The 24,771-nt window shown below is 38.5% G+C and overlaps 1 protein-coding gene across 1 annotated transcript in view; it reads right to left on the bottom strand.

Annotated features, from left to right (window-relative positions):
- galnt9 (polypeptide N-acetylgalactosaminyltransferase 9) overlaps positions 1–24,771 on the bottom strand; it is a 106,597-nt gene that overhangs the window by 29,466 nt on the left and 52,360 nt on the right. The window contains exons 5-6 of the mRNA XM_020631111.3: positions 22,576–22,773; positions 11,183–11,300 (exon numbers count right to left, since the gene is read on the bottom strand). Coding sequence (XP_020486767.1) covers positions 11,183–11,300; positions 22,576–22,773 — 316 coding nt within the window. The remainder of the gene's footprint in view (positions 1–11,182; positions 11,301–22,575; positions 22,774–24,771) is intronic.

Consider the following 24,771-nt stretch of genomic DNA (forward strand, 5'->3'; position numbering starts at 1 on the left):
CAGTCCAATGACAGGCTCTTAATGAGCACTGCTTCTTATGATTCAGATGTTCTTTCATTTTAAAATGAAACTATGATTATTAATTATGTTGAAACACTGAAGGTTCTGATGTACTCAGACCCTTACTCACTCAGTAAAACAATTTTATATATATAAAAAAAGATTTATCTTAATTATCTTGTCAAAATGAGCTCAGATTGATGTGGGATTATCTGCAGTCACTTTAAAAAAGGCTTTAATGAAGTTTATGATCCACATGAATAACAGCTCACAAGGTCTGTCTAATTACTTTTCCCTCTGGCCCTGAAGACAAAAAGCAGCAACTCTTTGAGGTATTCTCATGCTCAGGAAGCCATGTCATGTTTCCAAATCCATTTCAGGATGAGCAGCATGCCACATATGCCATTGTTAAACAGTAAACACAAGGTGTGCTTTTCAGACACACAATCTCTTTGAGGCGCAATTTATGAATTTAGCCTGGATCGACAGGATCTGGGAAAGAAAGAAAATAAAGATCTTGAATTATCTCTGCACAGACAGACACATGAATTTAAACCAAAGACATGTTTGATGATGTCGACTAACGTCATGCAAACTCAACAGTAAATTTCCCAACAACAAAAGGCTGCACCATATGTCGGCGGTAAGTCCTTCACGATTGCAGAATTTCCTCAAAAAGAATACCAGATCAAGTCTTGTGTACAGAACTTTTACGGCTGCATCTTTTCTCACCTCTCTCTCCTCTCTGCAGACTTCAACATACAGTAATGAACCATGGAGTAAGTAAAGCTGAGTCCATTAAGCCCTAAATAATTGATTCAGCCTCTAAATAATGCAGGCATTGAAAAAGACAAATGCTCAATCGATATCCAATGCTATTGTTACCGTTACAGGGGGTGTATTGATGGGAGTGGATGGTTCCTCCCATGTTGTAGCTCTTCAATGTTGTTATAGAACATTGAATCCACCAGGGATTGGATGGGCCGACTGAGCCGGGTTGTCGTTAAGACAATGCAAAGATGGAATAGAAATGAAACACGACTAAAAGCAAGACCAAGACCATTGAGTCCTCTCCTAAGTCAAATCTTGCACTTAACAAGCAGCCATAGCTGTTAAATTTAGTTTCTTTATAGAGAGAGAAAGTTTGTCTTGAAATGTCTGAATGAGACTAGAGTCAAGCACCGCATTTCTGTAACATACAGTCTCAAAGGAGTTATATAAGCTGAAATCAGTAAATGATGCTGCACTGCACCGTATGGGACAACCAGATTGTTTAGTTTATGGAGCCTTATCCACAGACTCCTACAACATTACTCATTGTGGCATTCATCTGATAAATCTGTGCATTTGTCTTTTCCATTTAATGAATTATAGTTTCCTCCCGATACCTCAGATAAGTCTAATCTTTCCAAACACTCAGTTTGTTGGAAAAGGCGGTAACACTTTACAATAAGGTACAAAAAGCTTGCATAGTAAGTGGGAAACAAATGGGAAACTAACCACTAAGTAATGGGTAGATATGGTACACATATTGTTCATAGTTAGTGGGAAACTAACCACTAGGTAACCACTAAATAACCACTCAGTAACCACTAGGTAACCGTTAGGTAAACACTAGGTAACCACTCAGTAACCACTAGGTAACCGCTCAGTAACCACTAGGTAACCGTTAGGTAAACACTAGGTAACCACTCAGTAAACACTAGGTAACCACTAAGTAAACACTAGGTAACCACTAGGTAATCACTAGGTAACCCCTAAGTAACCACTAAGCAGCCACTAAGTAACCACTAAGCAACCACTCAGTAACCACTAGGCAACCACTCAGTAACCACTAAGTAACCATCAGGTAACCACTCAGTAACCACTCAGTAACCACTAAGTAACCACTAAGTAACCATCAGGTAACCACTAAGTAACCACTAAGTAACCACTCAGCAACTACTAAGTAACCACTAAGTAACGATCAGGTAACCACTAAGGAACCACTAGGTAACCACTAGGTAACCACTAGGTAGCCATTAGGTAACCCCTAAGTAACCACTAGGTAACCACGAAGACTATCTTCCATTAGTGGTTATCTAATCATTACTTAGTGGTTAATTAATGGTTAGTTCCCCATTCGTTTCCCACAAACTATGCAAAATGTGTACCTTATTGTAAAGTGTTACTGAAAAGGCTCACATATGTTCAGCGCCACTGACATTTGCTGCTTGATGGACATGAGCACGCTGGTGATATTGAAGCTGCCAGAATGGCTGGTGTCCACAGATGGGCGAGTTTAATGCTGCCTCATAATGACGTTCCTGCCCTTTTCAAGGTGACTGTCTTTGACATGCTGCAGCCTACAAAGGTCCAAGGCAAGAACTACCGAGGTTTTGTGTGCCGTTCTTATAGGGTGTATGTAAGACATCTCAAGTTTGGATTTGTTTTATCTTTTACTTGACATACAACATCTTCAATGTACATTGAATAAACCTGTGGTGTGATATGTATGGGCGTAGAAAGGCAAAAGGAACCCAGTTTATCAAGACATACTCTACTAAGTGTATTGTAGCCGCCTCTGATAACTCATTGTACTCTGCATATAACTTATATATTTACTGTCTTAGTCCTGGGAAAGGATAATGTAACTTTATTCTGTGGGAAATTTGACAGCAAACTTCAAAAACACTCACCTGGCAATCATGAAGAACATATCATCAATTAAAGGTGGGTCTATAACCCGCAATTAGTGATTTTATTAGTTTATGGATTTTTTTTAAGGCAAGGCAATGTTTATTTGGTTGTGACAGTAGTCATGCACACACGTATTGTCAATATAAACTAAATCAATAAAAAGATTACCGTTTTTTGAGCAACAAGATATTGAAGCTCTTTTTCAACAATTCACGTTGATCATTTTATACAAGCATCTATAATTTGAAGGGGAAAACAGCAGTCAATCAAAGTTCTTGCAGTCCCAACCTGCAATCTCCATAACTGCTCTAGCCCTAATAATATTGTCTCACACATATCTAGGCTATAGGCTATGCCTCCATTGGTATGGTATAGGAGGCCAACTAATGTCATTGCTCGTCACCTCATTGCCTGCTCAAATCTAACCTCTTCATTAGAGCTAGCACAACATCAAATATGAGATCTCCAATAAACAGGCAGACCTATTCAGGTAAGAGCAAAATTGAAACCTGATCTTAGTTTCTGTTATACAATATTTAAACGGCTGGGTTATAAAGACATAAATATAAGAGTTAGTACAATGCACTGTGTTATCATCATATTGAACGCTACACATCTGGAGTGCACCAATTCCCTTTGAATGTATTTGTATCTACAAATCCAGATGGCTTGTGAGGTTAATTAAGCATGTTAAAATGTCCAGGTTTCATATTGGTATCAGCAGGGCAGATGTTCTCAGAATAAACTAAAAGCAACATCTGACTGCACCAACCAACTGCTTTGAAGCAGCACCTGTTATTGTTCCACCGTGAATAATGCTTACTAGCACTTCTTGAGTTCACAGTTTGTTCTTATTTTTTTCAAGTGAAGTTACCATCTGGAAAATAGATGGACGGTGATATGAGTCGTGGGTGGCATAAGATGCAGCATACTGTCAGATGTGCCCCTGGGTTTATTGTCTGGTTGACTGATAATTGATGCATCCCACTCACCACATAATTCATCCTTTATGGTTGCTGCAATTACACAATCATTCACGTTAACTAAAAATGTATTGTTTTTGTTATAAACATATTGACTGTATCACAAAAATGGTTCTGAAGGGTTTTTCATTTCAAGTGTATTTGGAATAAATTAAAGCCAACAACAAAGAAGCAGTTACTTCTACAGCAGTTGAAAAGAAGACAGCCTGAAAATTTCCACACTGGTGTAATGAGCCGATTCTGACCATTACAAGACTATTCTAAATCAGCAACAGCTGATGCTTTACGGTTAGGCACCACAGATCTGCAGTACTTTCTTTGTGCTGCCTTAGACTTGGAAAGTTTTGTTGAACACAAACAATTTTCAGATTTTTCCACGGACCTGTGTGCCTTAAGGGATGTAAATGGGCAGCATCATTTTTATGAGTAAAGATAGTTAGCTAACGGCTACAATTTGAGCCCCTTTTAATTCACTTTTATGCTAAATGTCTAAATGTCTGCACAACAGCACCAGTTAAATACAAGACTACCACAGCTTGTGCTGAATATCTACATTTATTTTTGACTTTTGGAAAGTGGATAGAAACAGGAAGTGTACAGGAGGGAGAATAAAGTGGCACACACCATGGGGCTTGGGGTATGAGTCAGACCTGGGACCATTTTAGCAAGGACTTCTGTAAATGGAGAGCACGCTCATATAATTGAGCTTAACCACCACGCCAGCTACATGACTCTAAAATCAATAGAACAATGTAATGTGGTTATTTTTTGTCTTATATTATTATACAAAACCTTAAAGGGATACTTCACCCGTTGAAACATGAATCTGTATTGACATTGGGTCATATATGTAGTAGAAATGTGAAATACATTTTGAAGTTGGTGCCTTCTTGGCCGAGAAAAGGTAGAAAGTGTCTTTTTGGCTCATGTGGATGAAAGACACCAAATCCCAGAATGCACAGCCATGCAGGCCACTCCCACAGAATCAGAAATACTTTATTAATCCTAGAGGGAAATTCGATCGTTACAGTTTCTCCAAACTATACAATATTGCAGTAGAAATATAGTAATAAAAACATTTACAGACATATTTACTTCAACACATAAGGCCATTTCCTGCAATATAGCAATATAGCCGCGAGACGGTTGCTGTCGGTCAGGCCAGTCTGGTCGTGGCCCCAGCGGCTAGCGGCGGCCGCAGCAGCCAAAACACAAGACCGGCAGCCATCTCGCCGCTATATTTATATTTTTTCGCCATTATCAGCTTTCTCCATAGAGTCTGTTAGCATGGCTTCCAAGCAATATGGCGGACTTTAAGTTTCGATTCTGGGAGTGAGTTCCCACCCACTGATCTGTGATTGGTCTGTAGCTTCAGTGGTTGAAAATATGAGGAACAAGCATTGTAGTTTCACCCCGCTAACCGAAACTGCTTCCAGTGACGCAAAAATCATCATTTTGCATCACTGGAAGCCCCTTTTCAGACTTACAAATACAAAAATTTCCCATCTCAGGGGAAAATGAGGGCAGGATGCACGACTATTCAAAATACTACCAGGTTTCTAATGATACAAAGATTAATGCAAATGGGTGAAGTATCCCTTTAAACTGACAAAAAAAAACCTCTAAACCAGTTATAATGAATTTCATTGACTGTACCATAAACTTTCTTTACATTGTAAGAAGTCTGTTTGAGATGCAGAGGGGACAAAGTAAAGTGTAATTACGTCCCACTCCTGTCTAGCTGCTCGTACTGCAAGACTTTAATTAGCTCCATTCTCCATACTACTGAGAGATTATGACCAGATGCCTCAGGCCCAGCCCAGGTGGTTATGGAGAGGAGACTTCAAAGAAGGAAAAAATACAATAATTTTGTGGTTCATTACTTCTGGAAGGAGTTCCCGGTGAGCTTAATAAATGTCACTGAAACAAGCCGGCCACCTCTGTGAGATCACGCTTCACTTTCCTGGATTTGGAAGTGACTGATTGATTACTCTGTTGCGAAAATGAGACAGAATTCATAAAGCAGCTTGGATGGTTTCCTGGTGGCAGCATGAGCCTGTTGGAATATTGTGTGGGGTAAACCCAGCCAGACCAAGACTGGCCCTTTTTTGTTGGCAGTAAAGAGGTTATCATCATGATGGTTGCATGAAATGTAGCTCTAGCGAAAGTTCAGACAGGAAGACTATATTAAGCATACTCGTTTAATTGTTTAGTCTCATACCATGTCAAATCACTCCTCCATGCATGCTCACTCATTACATCTCGTAATCATCACCTGGTCACATCTATCCAATAGCACTGCTCCACTCCCTCAATGTTAGCCTATCACATTGCTGCTGTCTCTTTTAAAAATGGCTTTCTCTTCCACCAGTTCATGCCATCGTTACGTTATCGTTACGAGCGACCCTCCACCTCCCCATCGCCACCAAGCCTTCGCAGTTTCATCACCTCCTTCATCAGCCTCAGATGACATCATCAGCCATCTCCTCATCAACTCTAGTCTTCACAGTTCAATCAATTTCTTCATCGCATCAACCCAGACGACATCATCCGCTAACACCTCCACCACCAGTGTCTGGACTCTAGGGGGGGATAGATCTTGTTGCCGCTCAGGGCAGACATCTTCAATCACCCTGTCTCCCTGTAGAGTTCAAGCACCAAAGATTCTCTGACAATTATTCTGTCACATATGTAAAATAAACCTTTCATCTTTCAATCATTTACTTGTCTCTTATTGAAATATTCACAAGCCAAAGTAGCACACATCAAAGAAGGACATGGGTCCAACTGTGATTTTATTTTAGGTGATGATCTACAAGTTTTTCATTTGTGTTTTTCTACATTTTTGCCATTAAAGGTCACAAATTTTCCTCATCTTCAACAAGTTTAAACAAGTCTAAGACCTCCTCAAAACATGTCTGTGTAGTTTCTTGTTATTAATCCACTCCTCTTGTATATTATCATGCCTATAAAAACCCCTCTATTTCAGCCCTGATCTGTTTCTGTGTCTGTAGCTTTAAATGAAAAGGAGCTGTGTCTGACCGTGCCCCTCTGGATGGGGATGCAGCTTGGGCTTTCTTGCTGCATGCTCTAATGTGACGTGAGAAGGCAGAACAAGCACCTAGCTGTGTGAGTGTCACTCACCTGGGGGAGGGGTTACTGCCCTTTGTGAAGTCATGAAGGGAAAACTTCAAACGGCCTGATTGAACACACATCTTCTGAAAGTGGAGCAGGCAAAGGACAGAGAGGATGGACTTTTCTCATAATTGGGGGGTTCGAATACAGACTAGGGAGACATACTAGTGTTCGAAAAACATGGTCAAGTGTATTTTGCATAATATGTGACCTTTAAGGCACTATTTTTATCAGTCAATCAATCAATCAATCTTGATTTTTATAGGGCCAATTCATGACAAAAGTTATTATAAGGCACTTTACATATAAGCAGACTTGACTCTTTGTGATATTTTTTTCTTTTTTTTAAACTCAGCTTTTATTGAAAGTGATTAAAATCATAACACACAGCCCTGAAGCCAGCCTGCATACATTATTTGTACTGCATCTGTTTATTAGACTATGACTCTGTCCTTACGACTGTCGTCTCCTTTAATGTAGTTAATTTTTTTGTAAATGTGTATTTTTTGGTAACCTTTTCAAAAACAGAGTTCAATGCAAAAGTGAAGGAAATACAGCTTTTGAACTCAAAGGTTGATGATGAAGTTCTTTTTATACTTTCTTTCTTGAAACTTTTCTTTCAAACGTATGTCAGCATTGAAGAGTTTTGAGTGAAGGTCACCTGCACTTTGGCAACACTCAAGGCTGAGAACTCAATCACTTCAGATCGGGACTTATTTAAAGATAGAAAGCTTTAACCTTAAGAGTACAAATGTTCTAATGCAAACTGCAGTAAGCTGGATTCATAAGATATGTATATTACTACTATAAAATATCCTCTGAGATATGAGTCAGACGACTGAAACGCCTTCTAACACATTCCCTGTGTGCCTTGACTTTAATAACTGTTCTTTTCAACATTGATTGAAATACTTTGAGTCTTTTTAATGTATTTTTCTACTACTGAGCACACATTAAGAGTAAATATATTTATCATACTCTGAAAAAAAAAACTTTGATTTTAACAATGATGTGAGCTTCATCTCAAATATGGAAGAGTTGGAGAAGCAGAATAATTTAAAAAGGCTCTGGCCGTGTTCATAAAGACACAACATAACGTGAACTTTCTGGCACTTTGTTAAATCATACGATATAGAAATGATGAGAGTTTCAGAAACCTGTAATGATGTTTCTATTTAGGAGAAAAGAGAAAACAAAATGCATGCACGTGCAGGATGAGAAAGGTAAGGAAGATCATGTAGATTAAAACTTTGTCCTGCAATTCCACATTAGGAGCTGGACAGTGTTGCAGACCTTTTTCCTCTTTAAAAAAAATCCCTATTGATTAATGTTGTGTGTGTGTGTGTGTGTGTGTGTGTGTGTGTGTGTGTGTGTGTGTGTGTGTGTGTGTGTGTGCTTGTGTGTGTCCTTTTTTAAAAATATTCTTAATGCTGTTTTCTGAAGCTCAAAATCATGATTCATCTTAATACTGTCAAATCTAAAATAGACAAAGTTTGATGCAATTGTATTGGTCAAGTTAATTAAAAACGAAACCTTACAGGATTTGGAAGATTGCGTCAGAACAATATGATTTGTAAACCTTTTCCTTGCAGCTGTTTATTAATTACCCTGCACCTACATTATGTGCATTGAAAACCACCATCCTTTTACTTTATAATAAAAACAAAACAATATCACACAGCAGAATAATGGCCCCTGGACACATTTATAAAATGTAAATTCATTCAACACTTATTTCCAATAGGTCTTGTTAACACTCCAAGATTCGATTTCCTCCCCTGTCATTATTCTTATGAGCTGTGATCTAAAGTTGTGATTCAAGATGAAGTAGAATGCTTTCACTTCACATCAGGTTTCAGTGGAAGCAGCAGGAGCAGCAGCTGCAGGTGACCCCTGATGGATTTGATGTAGTATTATATTTGCTGACAGAGTAACCACGGTATAATACTTGTGCCCACAGGAACCTTGAAATGAAAGGCAATGTCCTGGTCTCCTGAGATGCTATATCAGCAAAGACTCAGCAATGCAGGAGGGGATGGGAGACGTGTTACAAGATAAACTCATATTGACACTTCTGGCAGAATTCATCATTTCTGTCCCCCGAACATTTTTCAGTGTTTTCAAAAGCAGCCTGGTGGCAGGCAGGATATTTTTCCTCAGAATTGCCATTAACAATTATTTTAAAAGGGAGGATATTAAATTCTTAAATTGCTGGTGGCAAAATTAAAATTAAATATGAGGTTAAGCATAATTTATTGCAGATTTAATAACAGCAGAAATACATTAAGCTGGTTCGAGGTAATTTAGCTTTGAATTTCTGAAACTGAGTATGAATACATTCGGTTTGTAGCTGAAGATGATGCATCTTTCCTTCAATTCATCATGCTCCGAGCATCATTTATATATCCATTTTCTCTGTCTCTGCAGTTTTATTCTCTCTCTGTCGATTTCTTTTATTTACAGCTCTGACAACCCTGTAAATTATTTCACAACCAAACAAACAGAAATCTTCAGTAGAATCCATGATTTATTCCCCCCTTTCTTTCCCTGTACTTTTATGTTATTCTCTTCCCCACAGAAACAGCACCGCATGCGGTGATATGAGCTGTATAATCATCCTCCCTTCTGCTTACAAAGAGACTAGCCTTTTGTATCCTGGAAGCCTTTTTTTTTAACCCAGAGTGAGCTACAGAAGCCAGAACTCACAGCAAATTATAAATACACCATAACCTTTCCATGTGAACCCTGCCTTTCATCAGCCCCCTGCAGTCCAACGGTCCTGTGCAGGCTCTGCTATTGTGAGCTGCCCCGGCTAATTGTTAAACATGTTCTTGTCAATCAAGACAATCCCAAATGGCAACTCCTCAGCCGGCACAACAATGAGCTGCCTGAGCTGCCGTAGTCTTAGAGGAGTAATTGCCGTCCATTCGCCAGAAGCCCATCTCCATTCCATTAGCGGCTGTACGATATGAATGGTTGAAGCTCGCTTGGTGATAGCAGACCTATTCAAGCTTGTGCATGTGCTGAATGGTCCCTTTTTTTCCCTGTTCTATGTGTTTCATTTCCACACAGTCAGGCCAAACAGGAGGGGTTGTAATTGCATTTGTGAGAGCATTGTGTTCAGAGACAGAGGGGCATATTCTCTGCTTGTCATGAATCTAAAATCTACCGAAAAAAAAAAAACACAGTTGACTGTTTCACTTTATGACACAGGCCAACAGAGATGTCGCTACTTCACTCAGCTGCTTTAGCTGAATTGATCTCCCCCGCGAACGTCATCTAACCCAGTTGCATGGTTTGTTAGCTGCACATAAGCAGCCCTACTGGGTGAGAAAACATAGTGTAACCTTGGGGGAGGCTGTTAGCTGTCGGCACATAATACATATTTCTGAGTTATCACTCTATGATGATGGAAAAACAACTATTAGATACAAGAAGCCTGATGATTGAGTCCTTACTGTAGATGGCAAAAACAACATGCTATTGTTGCCGGGGAGAAGTGGCTCAGTGTTGAATTATGAGAGGTTTTGAAATGGTCTCTTAAAACTCTAAATATATTTTGCTTTAATAAAAGCACAGCAGTGAGTTCTGTATTCTGAGATCCATACTACCGCATTTGTTCAAGTGCTTTTTAAAGGTTCTTCAGAGGGGTCTTGAAGAAATCTCAAGATTTTGATAGAATGGATGTGGGCAGGACGCTAGATGGAGGAGAGGAACCTTTCAAGCATATCTCATTCCAATAAGCTTTAGGAGTGCGTTTAGATTCACAATGGTTCCACTCGGCTGGAGAGAAACATTTTCAGAATTTAAACGCTCACCAATTCTTCAGAAAGCCCTCCGCTCACATGAAGCGTTAAATTCAACTCAAAGCAGCTGCAAAAGAGATCTACATTTTCCATATACAGGCTTTAGAGCGTTTGGCTTGGCTGAAGATTTGCATTAAGGGGATTTTTTTCTCTCCCTCTCTCCTCCACTCCCACTGAAGAAACTTCACGAAGTTTAATCATGGCTTCTGTTGACGCCCCTGGGTTTTGTATCTTTAGCTGTTCCCCCGGCAGCTGAGAAACATGAATGATTTTCAAATCATTCCAACCATGACTTTACATCTAAATATTACGCCCTCAAATATTGGATTTATAATTATGTCTCTTTGTGTGGCCTTCCTCATGTTCAGCTGCACTCAAGAAACCCTCCAGCTTTGAAGCAACGCCTCGTTAAAAAACAGCTTTCCCTTCAGCATTTCTCGGAGCAATTCCATCTTCACAAAGAGCCTTTTGATTCAGTGTAAAAGAAATAAACATCTACATTTCACATTATTGATCAAATTCTGCTTCCAACTGGAATGCATCTCGACAGCAGCCTGAATAATAATCTGTGGTGCTTACCCGCATGCCGAGCTCGATGTTCTCACCCCCGTAGACCTCCATGCCAGGATCCAGCAGACCGATGTCACCAAAGTATTCCCGATCAACCACGAAGGAGCAGCCGATCATAGCTGGAGTTCTGCATGAGGAAAAAGAGTAGGCAGCTTTTTATAATTTATAATCATCCGACTACTGAACACTTAACACCCACAGAGAACGCTAAAATATGAAATACAATCAAGACAGAAGGCATCTAGGGTTTTAAAAGTTTTTTTGGTTTTTTTTGTTAATGAGCTTGGAAAAATACATCCTGTTTTACTCTAAAAATACTTTTTTAAATAAAGTTCATACAGCCTACGCATTGATTAATCAACTGAAATTCAATGTCCATATCATCCAGTTTTGGTTTTATCTCCAATTTAAAACCTTGTTGGATAATATTGATACATTTAAAGGTTTTTTAACCACTATGAACCTGACTGAAAGGCTCATTTAATGAAAGAAGAAGACAAGAAAAACGTATTGAATATTTTTCAGCCTGGTTCAGCCTGATTGAGAATTAAAAAACAACAACTATGATGAAGTGAGAGACGTGTTTAATCAATTCTCATTATATTAGGACGGCTGATTTATTTCTGTTTACCAAGTCAGTCAATTTCTTGTCGTCGTGTCGTATCTTGTCTTTTGGTATCATATCGTATCATATTGTATTGTATCGTAAATGCTCCACTTTATTAATCAGCTGATCAATGACTTGGTCTGTTTTTTGTGATGGTGCTGTACATTTAGCCTACCAGACTAGTTAACCGGACCTTTTCGCTTAAATCAACTGCTTCTTGCTTTTTGAAATGAGGTCAATAAAAGAGGGGAGCCTGACAAAACAATTAAATGGAAAAACAAAACAATGACCTTTAAGATGCTAAAATGTGATGATTCACAGAATCATCACAGAACAAGAAGAACAGAACAAGTTGGAGATTAATCTCTGCGTGTTTATCACTGTGTACTACATCCTTTATATGATGTAAATCATTTGATTAATTCTAAAATGTAAAAGTATTGAGTACTGCAGTTTTATTAATTAGATTTAATGAAAATGAGGAGAAAAGTAAATAAAACATAAAACCTCTTACTCCCCGACCCAGTGCATGTGTCTAAAATGGCTTGCTGACAAGAATTGTAACTGTACTAATACATAAATAAATACTAATTCATGTTTTAGTAGAAATATAAACACGTAAATAAATTAAATACTATAAAAAAAATGTTTTAAATCTGGTGAAACTTAAAAATTTCCCAAATGTATCTGGTAGAAAAAGACACAGAAAGCATTTTATTCACAAGGACCTTGTTTCTTTCCACCTTTAATACAAGAAATGCTCCCACTTCAGCTGCGGCCCCCCCGAGGCTGCTTCACTCCGCTATTATCTGTCAGCTCTAAAGAGCTCTGGGACAAAAGCTCCACAAAAAGCATTACATTTATACACAGTTTGAAGCTGCCTTATGTTTTTCTCTAAAGTGACCAATGAGTGGCTTTATTCTTCTTTCTGGAAAGGTGCCTGGGGTAAGTTCACCATATATTATTACACACGCACACACACATACAGAGAGAGAATGTGTGTCTGCCAATTCAGTTTGAGAGGCATGGCAGAAGGAAAGGCTTAAAGGGAAAAGCTGCATTATGATTCATCGACCCTGTAAAAAGCTAAGCTAACAGTGAGTGAGCAAAAAGAATGGTGCTTTTAGGTTGAGAGTGCGCATAAAACACAGTTCATCACTCTATTTTAAAAACAATTTAAAGAGACATAAATCTGTAATTCAGGGAAAGGTTAATACTCACCTGGATCTTTATATTCTGAAGACAAAGTTTCCTTTGACTTTTGCTTGCACTACTTTATGACCTGACATTAAATAGGTTATGTGGGTCATGTCAAATTGATGCCAGTTGTTTAAAATATCCATAACCATCATCTTCCCATCTATTTCCTGCTGTCAAACTATCTACATGTCATTTGTCAGGACATAATAAATGCATTGTGACCCTCCTCCAACTTTTTCACCTCCAAATCATCTCATCCAGCAACCATGGGCCGAGCTCTTCAGAAGGCCACCCCTCCTCCCATCATGCATCTTTCCTTCACCACCTCCACCAGTGTCCAGATTCCAGGATCCTTATATTCTGAATATTATTGCCAAAGATTTGTCTATCTATATATCTTATCTACATGTACTAAAATATATTCATTCATAATAAAGTCTGTCTTTTAATTCTTTCTTTTTAATATTAGACTTTCTTTCCAATGTATATAGTTTTTTGTCTCATCTTGCCTGACATAGACTTTGTTTGAATTGTAAGGTGGTGACAGCGAGGCTTTCAAGTTCCATTATTTGCTCTCGGTGTGCAGATAAAAAGACAGACACTGCACACACTCAGCCCCCCTTCACCTCATCCTTCCTCCTCTCTTGACAAGTGACCTAGCTCTCCTGTCTGCACAATGCAAACTGAGCAGCTCTCTTTGAGAGCTCTCTTAAAAATAAGCTTCCCGGCAATGCAAACACTGCTTCTGTGTGTAAAGTACTGACTCAGCACCAAAGGCTCGGGATGATAAAGTGAAAACCTGTGCGACTGTCTTTGTTCTGTTTGTGATGCTTTCAGAAACAGGTATTGTATAGTCTTGAAAAGAAAATATCTTTAAATCAAGAATAAGCACAACTTTATTTGTACACGGTACACAGTGCACAGTGATTAAACACGGATTAAAATAAATAAATAAACACAAATTAGAGTCAGCCATTTTCCCTCATAAATGAGAATATTATGAGGCTAAATACTGTAAATGTCTTAAATGTGTTAAACTGTTGGTTTAACACACTGACTGTATATAAAGATGGAAGACACATCACAACCTCCTCCTGTTGTACAAAAGTGAAGCCAAATCCCCCCCTGCAATGGACGCAGACCTATTGCACTGGTGGCGTCATTTTGATCCAGAGTTGGGAAGAAGATTCTGCTGCGTCTTTTTACGTTCCACCTCTTACGTTATCCAAAACAAACATTAAACCTACCAATGAAACAGAAAAGGTCTTTCAGTTGGTTACGGTCTACAGGAAACAGATGGGTCGGTTTGAAGCAGACCCCCGCTGTTGTGGATGACTCAGTGACTCTAATGTTGGTGTTCTTTTTACCTCTCCTCTTTATTTCTCGTACTTCTCTGCTAATTCAGTGCACACAGCACCACAGGTTAGCCAACAGAGCTGTCAATCAAATCATTTTACTCATTTTATAGCATCAAATAACTCAAAACAGTAAAACCAACACTTAGTATGAAATCAGCACAGTGAGAACTAACTATAAAATCAGAAACTGCATTTGAGAAAAAAATTGGCGTGCATTTTACAGGGGTGCAAACTCATCAGGGATGAAAAAGGTGACATGGATCCAAACCTCCTAGGGGGGTCCGGGGGCATGCCCCCCCAGGAAGACTTTTTTTAAATATCAGCTTTAAAATGTTAATTTTTTTTTTTTCCTGTAGCACTTCGAGATTTTTTTGCAAAAATTTTAAGTGTGTTACAAATTAAATGTATTATTATTATTATTATTATTATTATTATTATTATTATTATTATTATAATTTACAGACAATTTTAGCATTCAAACCTACTAAATGAGCAGTGCAAACAATAAGAAAAACACAATTGCTTGTCGATATCTATGTTCTGTTTCTCCTAACCTTCAGTTCTTTTTTATAAATGGGATGAATTTGCAGAACAGAGCTTACCATGATCTAGTAAGGGGTGATGTGAAGGGCAGTCACGACACAAGAAGCTTTCAGGGCAAGAGTCTGAGAGAGCATTATAATACAGTCATCAAGTATGACAATATTTTCTCTTCTATCATAAAATATGTAACATTATCATTATATTAACCTGATGTTTTGCTCCTGCTGGTTTACATTAAGTTTATATTCCCTCTCTTATTACATTTGTTGACCAGCTGTCACTTGAATGTTGCCTGAGATAATAATGAACCAGAAAGCTGTATGAAGTTACCTTCAAGCTAGCACACATTTCTCTCAACAACTTTACCTATGGCAACCAAACAGTAAATATGATCAGACAGCATGTTTAACAGAAAGGCTGGCTTGCTAGCCAGACTTTGAATCTTTCCACAGTGTTATCACGGGAAAATAACGTTATGTAAATTAGCCATGTGCTGCACATTGCGACTCATTGAATCAGGTTTCATGCTTCTTGACCGCACGGCAATATTGCGCAATCGCGGCCGGTGAAAGGAGCGCCTAGCCGCGCACCTCCAAGATTTTGTAACAACGCGGACGGGTTCATGCCGACAGCGTTGTAATGATTGGCTACAGGATCTGGAAGTACTTTATTCGGGCCGTGTTGAGCGCTCGCGCTTTGACTGCAGTCAGTATGAAACGTCTCGACGTTCGTGGCACCGTGCTCGCTGGCCGCAAGCAGCATGAATCAGGTTTTCATGACAACTCACGTCGCAGATTTACCCCCCCCCAAATGTTTTTATTGCAGATCTAAATAAATCACACAAATGACATCTTTTCCATTTTGACCCATGTCGTATCTGTTACGTGGAGGAGGGATATATGACACATACTGCAGGCAGTCAGCAGGGGGAGCTCACAATGTTTTGGCTACACTGCTTTGGAGCTGTCCTGCCATCTATCTTTTTACACAGTCTTTGCTTTAAAGCATCAAACAAGCAACAGTTTCTTCTTTGCTTTTGGTTTTGAGGCGGTATTGAACACTCAAAAGAATAGAAGTCAATCACAAAAGAGGCAGAGGTAAAAAAAAAAAAAAAAAAAAAGACATTCAATAGACAACTGATGCAGCTCTGTGTGACCCTGCCACCAGTTGTGTGTGAAGTTGAACAAAATCCCCTGTGTGTTATTTGTTATGTTTTCTAAGTGGGGAGCCTTTGTTCTCCCTGTCACTGCTTTCTACACCTGCCCTGTTGTTCTGGCTCTTTGTACCCACATGTTCACAGCAGAGCAGAACTCTCTGAATTTTGTTGCACAGCTCCTTGAGAGAAAGTTGGTTCATGAAAAACAAGGCGGAATTAAAAGATTTTGTCACAAATTCAGTTCTGGACTGCATTACGTAAAACAGATTTCTTCTTTGAATGTCATTAGGTGTAGTTATTTTTAGTGTGCAGATGGTCAGCCTGCAGGGCTCCTCCGCCCTTCACACCCCTTTACTTTGGTTTGGAAAATCATTTACTTGCAAAATGAACATCTGATGATACATGAACACTGTGTGTGCAATCTGGTTAAATAAAGATGATCATAGAAGATTTCCTGCCTGGTCTTAGATGAAGAGAGTATTGTTGAAACTGCTCCTTTTAAATATGACAACCCTGATTCTTGAAGTAAAGTACGAGAGGAAAATGCAGACACATTAAAGACATTATCGGGAATTATAAGTAAATGAATAAGTCATTTGATTGATATTCTGATTCCTGTATAACCAGCCTTACTGGCATTTTCGCCACCCTGGTGGACACTTTGTGTATCGCTTGTGTTTTCTTAAGTTTCATTTTCACCCTCAATTTAGTTTCGTTTACACAAAGAGCAGACTACAGTGTGCATGCAGCTCAGTTATCTCCTTGCGTTTAAACCTCGGAGTTGACATGTCCGTAAGTAACACGCCATATATTGTTTGAATGTATTTTTATGGAGAGATATTTCTGTTTATGAAGATAACATTAAGCCTCCAGTTGTGAGTAAACACGGAGATCTGTTTTGCTAACCGCTAAATAGCTAACTTTGAAGCATTGTGTCATGTATGTGTACTACAGAGTACTAGCACTTTCCGGAGTTGTTTAGCTGCTGAATAAATGTGTATAAGAATGTTATACAGCAATGTTACATGTGAATACATGGGGTTACAATTCATAAGGATTTAAAAAGTAGTTTAATTCATATTTTCATCTCAAGCTATTCATGTACTTCATACATTTAACTATTTACAGTTTCATTTCATGTGTGTATGCTTTACATGTGCAGTATACTGACACAATATTTGTACTGTATTTTCAGTTTTACAGAAACAACCATCACTAAAGCCACTTTGTTCAAGAAAACGGTTTTATTGGAGTTTTTGCTCGCTATCTGTCTAGCCTTGCTCAGAAACGCAATTGTAAGGACAGAATAATTGATATGATTATACATCCCATGGAATGACTTTCCCATTAGCAGTTATTCAAGGATTAAGCCATTGAAGCACTACTTAAATGCATCACCATGTGTGATACTGTTTATAATGGAAATGCTTCATTTGATTGAATTGAGATTATTGAGATCATTTAAAGGCATATGTTGCCTTTTTGATGACACATGTTGGTTTGATGCATGATGGAATCAGTTGTTGATTAAAAGTCTGAGCTCATTTCATTCTCTGTGCATCATTAAGAGTTACACCTGTTTAAATTGCAGTGGTGTCGATCGTCTTGTGACATTTTTAAACTTCTGTTCATCTGGAAAGGTAACATGCATTAAGAGCTGTCAGATTTCTAAGTATCTGCTTGAGCAAGGTTTTAACGGAAGTACTCTGTTTAAGTATGCCTTTGACAGTAATTGTAGGAAGTATTGAAAGTGTATCTGTAGCCTTTTCATGTCTGAGGCTCTTATTTACCTTACCCTGCCTTTAACTGCTTTTAACACCTTGAGGCAGCAGCAGATTTTGGGAATTTATTTCCTCAAACTCTTTAAAAGAGGGAAAAAGTCTCTCCATGTAATATTTGGTTGAAAATGTCAGGTTCCTGTCCACATCGAAACCACTCTGCAACCATTTCAACAACTCTCCTTTCTCTGTTTCCTGTCAATGATCCCTGAAGTTGCCAAAGAAAACCAGATTTTTACTTTGATTTCAGATTTCTAAAATGGTTGCACTCCTCTGTGCTCTCAGAATGTGGCAGTTTTCTGCCTTCTCGTTCCCTTTTACTCTACCTTCTGTTGTCGAATGTGTCCAAACTGCCAGAAAAGAAAGCTTTGAGCCTGAGCCCTGAATGGACACAGAGTGTCTGTTGTTGATGGGCAGAAACCTTCAGGAAACAAGTGGGAGAATGATTTCCAATAGAAATCCTAACAGCCGACACACTTCAGCTGCGCCTTGAGGCGATCCGTCCATTTGCAGTAAAGTGTCGATAGAGAAACACGAACCAGCTCTGCAGAGTCGGAGGCTTTTCTTCTATGTCTCTGCTATCTCCACTCAAGCACTTTATGCTCCATGTTTGATTTTCATGGAGCTGTGATAAAACGCCTATAACAGTCCACACTATCAAGTATCATCACAATGTTTGTTTATTTGAGACCAACTGTATCAAGTGAAAGTGCTTTACCTACAGAGAGCTGGACTGGGAGATGAAAGGAATTTCTGCTTTTAGATTCAGTTTTTGTTCACTTGGTCTAAAATGTGTCCGAATTACACGGTTACATATTTTCTGATTTTTCATAATTTGTTTTATTTCGTTCTTTTTTGGCAGTACGATGTAGAGGAATTTTCATTTTCCTTTTGTAATGAAATAAAATAATGAAAAGGTGCAGGTAGAAGTAAAGCTTATAAATCTGCCCTTTGTACCAGGAATTTAAAAAAAAATATTAAATATTAAATTAGAGCCCGACTGATTAATCAGCCAGCCAATTATATCGGCCGATATAAGCATATCCAGTGACTATCGTATCGGCTAAGTTTATCGCAGAATTGCGCCGATATTACACTATTTATTAACCAGTCTTATAGCATTTAATTCAAGTATTGTTGTATTACAATAGCATTTCTCTTTCTGGATGGCACTAGCAGAGTGTGATATAGATTGCAACAATCATTATCAGTCCCCAGAGTGTCAAGCGGTGATGCACGTATGTGCAGTTTATTTCTAGTTGAGTGACCATCTTGTCTTTGTCATACTGAATGTCTTTTTTTACAAGAGTTTGATAACTGCATTTGAGGGATCAACGCAATACATGTGTATTTTTATATCTATGTATCTCTACAGATCAAACATATGTAGATCTAAGAAAGATATTGGTCGATATATCAGTATCATATTTTTTCTCTACCTAATATCGATATCGTCACCCAAAATATCGGTTGGACCCTCATTTTATTGCTTTGATAAAATTAATAAAATATCACAGCAGAGAGCATTGGTATGTTTCATGTCTGCAGTTTGGATATGATGAAGAAACCAAGGATTTAAACGATACTATTAAAAACAATGTTAAGTATATTTGTTTTCAGCAACCATTCAGTTTGCATATTGTTTAATTATCAGCTATCGGAGTAGCTTGTCAGTGTTCTTACAGTATTTGATTAAAAAAACTATAAGTATTTGTATTTTTGTGTTATTTATATTGCAAGACACAGAAAATAACAGAAGCTTAACTTAGTGTGCTTTATGTTAATATTCAATCATACTTTGTATTGTTTAGGAGTTCAAGTCTATTTCCTGCTTAAAATACAAACACCCCCTCTACTCTGTTCTACCACACTTGATTCATCCATCTGACAGCCGCTTCCTGTGTGAAAGTTGTGTTTCTCATATGTCAACAAACGTATCTAACGATGTTACAATATTAACATTTTATGATTATTATAATAATTGTATAACTATACAGTTATAAACTGTCTGTTTAATCTGTGTAACCAGCCCTATGACAGTAACTCTCACAGAACACACAACACTACACTGTACAGTCGTACTGCTGATGTAGGTACACCTTATGTACACACTCCATTAACTAACATGTGGAAGATGTGCTGCGGTTGACAAGGAGAACCAATTAAAAAGTTACCTCACTGAAAATCTGTCTGCATCGTATGGCCGACATTACCTGTGACAGCAGCTCCTTTGCTTGCTTGTTTAACAGACAGTTGACACACAGACTCTGTATGCAGAGCGGTCAGTTCACTCTGTGCGTCTGTGAGGAGGAGCACTAGTGTGATACACAGACTTTTTTCTTGAAGCCTCAAAAAAGTACCAGAGTGAGGTGTCTCAGTTTATCCACTTAACATTCCACCTCCCACAATGTGACTTTTCAACTGTACTGTATTACAGTGGCCAGCGATGCTTAAATAACATAGAGTGGAGCTAGCATGTGTGCAGCCTCAGATCCTCAACATGCTCCTTTAAATCCTTAAAACATCTATTCTTCAAACTCCAGTTTGATCAGGCTTTTGGCTCCATAAAAACCTGGCAGAGAAGCTTATGGCTTCCTTTCACTATGTCTGTTTATGATCTCGAAGAGAGCCCTTGATCTCAGGGTACCTTTTTGCACTAATGAATGTACTGAACTCTCTGTGTGTCAGGGATCTCCTGCTGATACTGAGCGGCCGTCCTGTTGCAGGTTAACATCCTTTTGGACTCAAATTTCAAACATTGTCTTTCACATTTACCGGTTCTTTCTACATTTTGTCATTTGAAAAAATACCCTGGCACTAGACAGTCTTTCCTTTAGAGTAAAAATAGCACTTCATGAGATTAAATATTGGATTTACAACAGGAAAATGTCCAGTGAAGAGGGGCAAATAAAGTGTTGTTAATTCTATATATCTTTAATTATCAAACGTTATGTTTGTATTTTAGTAATTCTTTTTCACGCACGTCAAACTTTGGTGAAAATGAACCAAGCTCACAGAATAATCTGTAACCCAGCAGGGCCATGAATATGGAAAAGATGAACAATAGAGGCTGACCTCCTTCAAGTTCTGCCTGACATGACCTTTCATTCTCAGCCTCTGCAAACTTTAGATGTAATTCCAAATAAAGCAGGAAAGTGTTCAACGTGTACATCGAAAGTCTTTAAAGACTGTTAAATTGTAATGTTTCTCTGATTGCCACAATGTTATTTCATCTCTAACATTTTCGATGCCAAACGTTCTCTACCTGTTTGTAAAATACAGCATGAAGTTTGGTCTAAAGCCCCAGGCTGCAAAATATGACAGTCTAGATTAAAATGCCCAGTTAGATCTTTAAATAAATCAAGTCTCTTTTGGGGGGCGCGCTGGTGGCGCAATGGTTAGGGTGCGCGTCCCATGCATTGAGACTCTCGTCTCGAGCGGTAGGCCCGGTTTCGCCTCCATCCGAGGCCCCTTTCCGCATGTCATTCCCCGCTCTCTCTCCCTGGTTTCCGACTCTATCCACTGTCCTCTCTCTGCATTAAAGGCACGAAAATAAATCTTAAAAAAAAAAAAAAAATCAAGTCTCTTTTTCTTATTATTTTTGATCTGCAAACTTCTTCAACACTAAACGCAAAGGGCCCTCTGCTCTAACTGAGACCTTTATTTGTCCAAACTTGCAGCAAGACAAGGCTGGTTAAAAGGACTGGTCCTTAAATTAGGATGGGCTTTTATTTGAAGTTTTACGGTATCCATTTTTCATCACTTCAAGTTAGTTTTACTTTACAGGTTTTTTTTTTATCATGTTACCTTTAAGTAAATGAAACACTTAAGAATGAAATACTATAAGACTTCATGTTCTGCTGCCTCCTTGAGGAGAAAAATCTCACTCTTTCTTTTTGGTACATTTCTGAAATGGAACATCTCTAGGTGTTGAGTGTCACTAAAATGTGCTTAAAGAAACAAATAAGTAGCAAAAATAACTGAGTTTGTTCCAAAATGACATAAAGTATCTGAGGAAAAAAATGTATCCATACATATTATAGACTTTAAAAATATCGATATGAGAGAAGCAAACTTATAATGTAACCACATTTGATATTTGTCCCGATCCTGCACACATTTAACTACAGAAACCAGAGGGTATAACACATTACCAGTGTCAGCCAGTGTCTGACATTAATTATTTTTTTGTCGCACTCAGAAGGACATTCGTTGAGGGGAGAAGTTAATGAGCACTACAGTAAGCTCATTTCCACACATACAACATTTGATTAAATACAGTCCATGTTACTGTAGCTTGCTCTGTCCAAACAGATGTTTAGATTAAAGATCATTTCAATGCAACACAATACTTCTGTGCTCATTCTCAGTGTATTTAAATTCAATATGATTTGACCTCAGAAGCACGTAATCAATTCTGGGATTATACAGAAACATGATACCAGCCAGCACTGCTCTCCAATCAGCAGCAGTATAATGGGATGAACTGCTTGTATTCAACACACAATTACACTAATGACACTGCACTGCGTTGGCCTTGTGATCCTGCATCAAAATGAATGTATTTATCATGCTAATTAGACAGCTTTCTATGGAAGGTGGAGGGGAGGGACTTTATTTTTGTGTTTGGGCTGCACAGCGGAGTCCAGAGCACCTTAGCTTGATGGCCCCACACATGAATAAGTCATAAATAGAAGCTATCCATATTTCATCAAACATCCTCATCTATAATGGAAGCTGTTCACCAGTCCAAGCCTCACCTGATGGGTGCTGTCTCATCGCCCTTGTCCAGCCACTCCTGCGGGGGGATGATGTACATACACCACAGCCCCCAGTTGTAGCCATGGGCGGCGTTGGCATACTGCTGCACCTCAAACGTGTTGTACTTGATGTTGTCGATGGCAGGCAGGATGATGCGGGTGTGATCCTCCTTCATCCGAGTCAGGATGGGTTCAGCCCTTTTGGATAAGAGACAAACAAAAGCTCAGAGAGGAACTGTCTGAATCGAGTTTGCAGGAGATGCAAAGGGTGGAAAAAGAGTGTAAGAGGAGAACAGTTGGCTACAGGGCAAATAATAAAGTGCTGCAAATTTTCATTCTGCCCCTGTAGAGGTTTAAAGTATTAATATTGAAACAATGTTAGAAAGACTAAATCTGGTTAGCAAGTAACTGAATGCAAAAGTGGGAAAATGTGAAACTATTTTGCACCAAGTCAAACCAAATGTATTTTTAAATATATTAAAAAGAAAAGTATTGACTGTTTTTCCTTATTTCATAAAAATGGAGCCAGGAGCAGCTCTGGATGACCGCACACGTCGTTCCAACTTTGACTCCATTTCTACATTTACAAGGTTTCTTAGTCTGTCCAATAAGCATTTATTCAACATTCAAAAAGGATTGCCAGGATCCGCTTCCCCCCTTGGTTTACGTTGCAAGGTCTTGCAAAATGAATTTTCCTCGAACGACAAATAATATCATATCCTATTTTCTATCTCCTTCTCTTGAAAATGAAGTGTCAAAATGTGACACTCAGTCAGCGAGAGACCGGTGGAAAGACTTGATAAAGAAAAACACATTAAGAGGAAAAAAAAGGCTTAGTCTGCTGCTGGGAAAACGATCAACTCTTTCTTTTTCTCTATGTGAATGTTGCAAGTTAGATCTGAAAAAGTCTAGCTCCGAGCCCTGCACCTCGATCTTCATTATGTGGCTATTGCTTTAAGAAATCTCACAAATTCTTTAGGAGCACATCAAAAGGAGAACAGGGGCTATCTCTTTTAGAGTCCTCAGGCTACGGGTAGCTATTAAGAGGCCTATAAGGGTAAAACGTCTAAAAAAAGATGGGACTGTCAGTTGAAACTTCAGCACGTTAATTAAGGGTTCTCGTCGTAGTTAATGGAGTATTTTAGCACCAGCTTCTGAGCCTGAGGACGGGTCGTGAAGAGGACTCATAAGTCACAACCAACAATTTAGAGTCCCACAACTGATTGCCTCTTGTCTGTCAGTATTTTAATTTAGCTTTAAAAGAGATAAAGACAATGACATTTTAAAATTGAAAGGAGACATGGAAGGGTTTGTAAGCATGTTAATGAAAGTTGAACTAGAAAGAGAAGTGTAGCCCTTCAGAAGAACTGTGTTTACCTAATCTCTTACCTGGAGTTAGTTTAGAATCTGGACACGTCTTATGTTAGCAGTTTAAGTAGCGAGCTTGAGCCGGAAGGGTTTATCTGAGTTCACTATGAAGTTTGGCTTTATACAAAGTTCAGTGATCCTGTCTATCAACATTAAAGCTGTCTTGCTGCAATCAATCAATCAAGCAGAAGTATCTTAATCATCTAAGTAATCATCGATAGTCATATTAATGATCAATGAATAACTCACAGAGCTCATACTTCTCAAAATGTATTAAGATTAAAGATTTAAAAAAGAAAAGAAAATATCAGTAGTAAAAGTTAAATGAGTTATCTAATGTAGAGACACAGAGTTTGTTTTGACCGTAGTAGTACGAACAGGCGAAACCGACCTGAGAAAGACTATGTTTACCAACAATGTATCCAAGTACAATTTACAAGACATTTTTATAATAATAATAATAATGATGATAATAATACATTTTATTTAAAGGCGCCTTTAAAAACTCTCAAGGTCACCTTACAGAGCAGAGATAAAAACAACAAAGTAACAACACAACGATAAAATTAACATTAAAAACACAACTGTACATGATGTAAAGGAGTTATGAGACCGGATGGAGAATGATCAGATTGAATATGCCAGTTTAGAAAGATGTGTTTTGAGATGAGATTTGAAAATAGGTAGGTGGATAGGTAGAGCTGGGTGTCATCCGCATAGCAATGGAACTGGATGTTATACTTACGGAAGATATGGCCAAGAGGAAGGAGATAGATGATGAACAGAAGGTTGCCCAGGACAGAACCCTGAGGAACACCGGTAGTGTCT

Source organism: Labrus bergylta, chromosome 2, assembly GCF_963930695.1.
Source record: "Labrus bergylta chromosome 2, fLabBer1.1, whole genome shotgun sequence".
Lineage (NCBI taxonomy): Eukaryota > Metazoa > Chordata > Actinopteri > Labriformes > Labridae > Labrus > Labrus bergylta.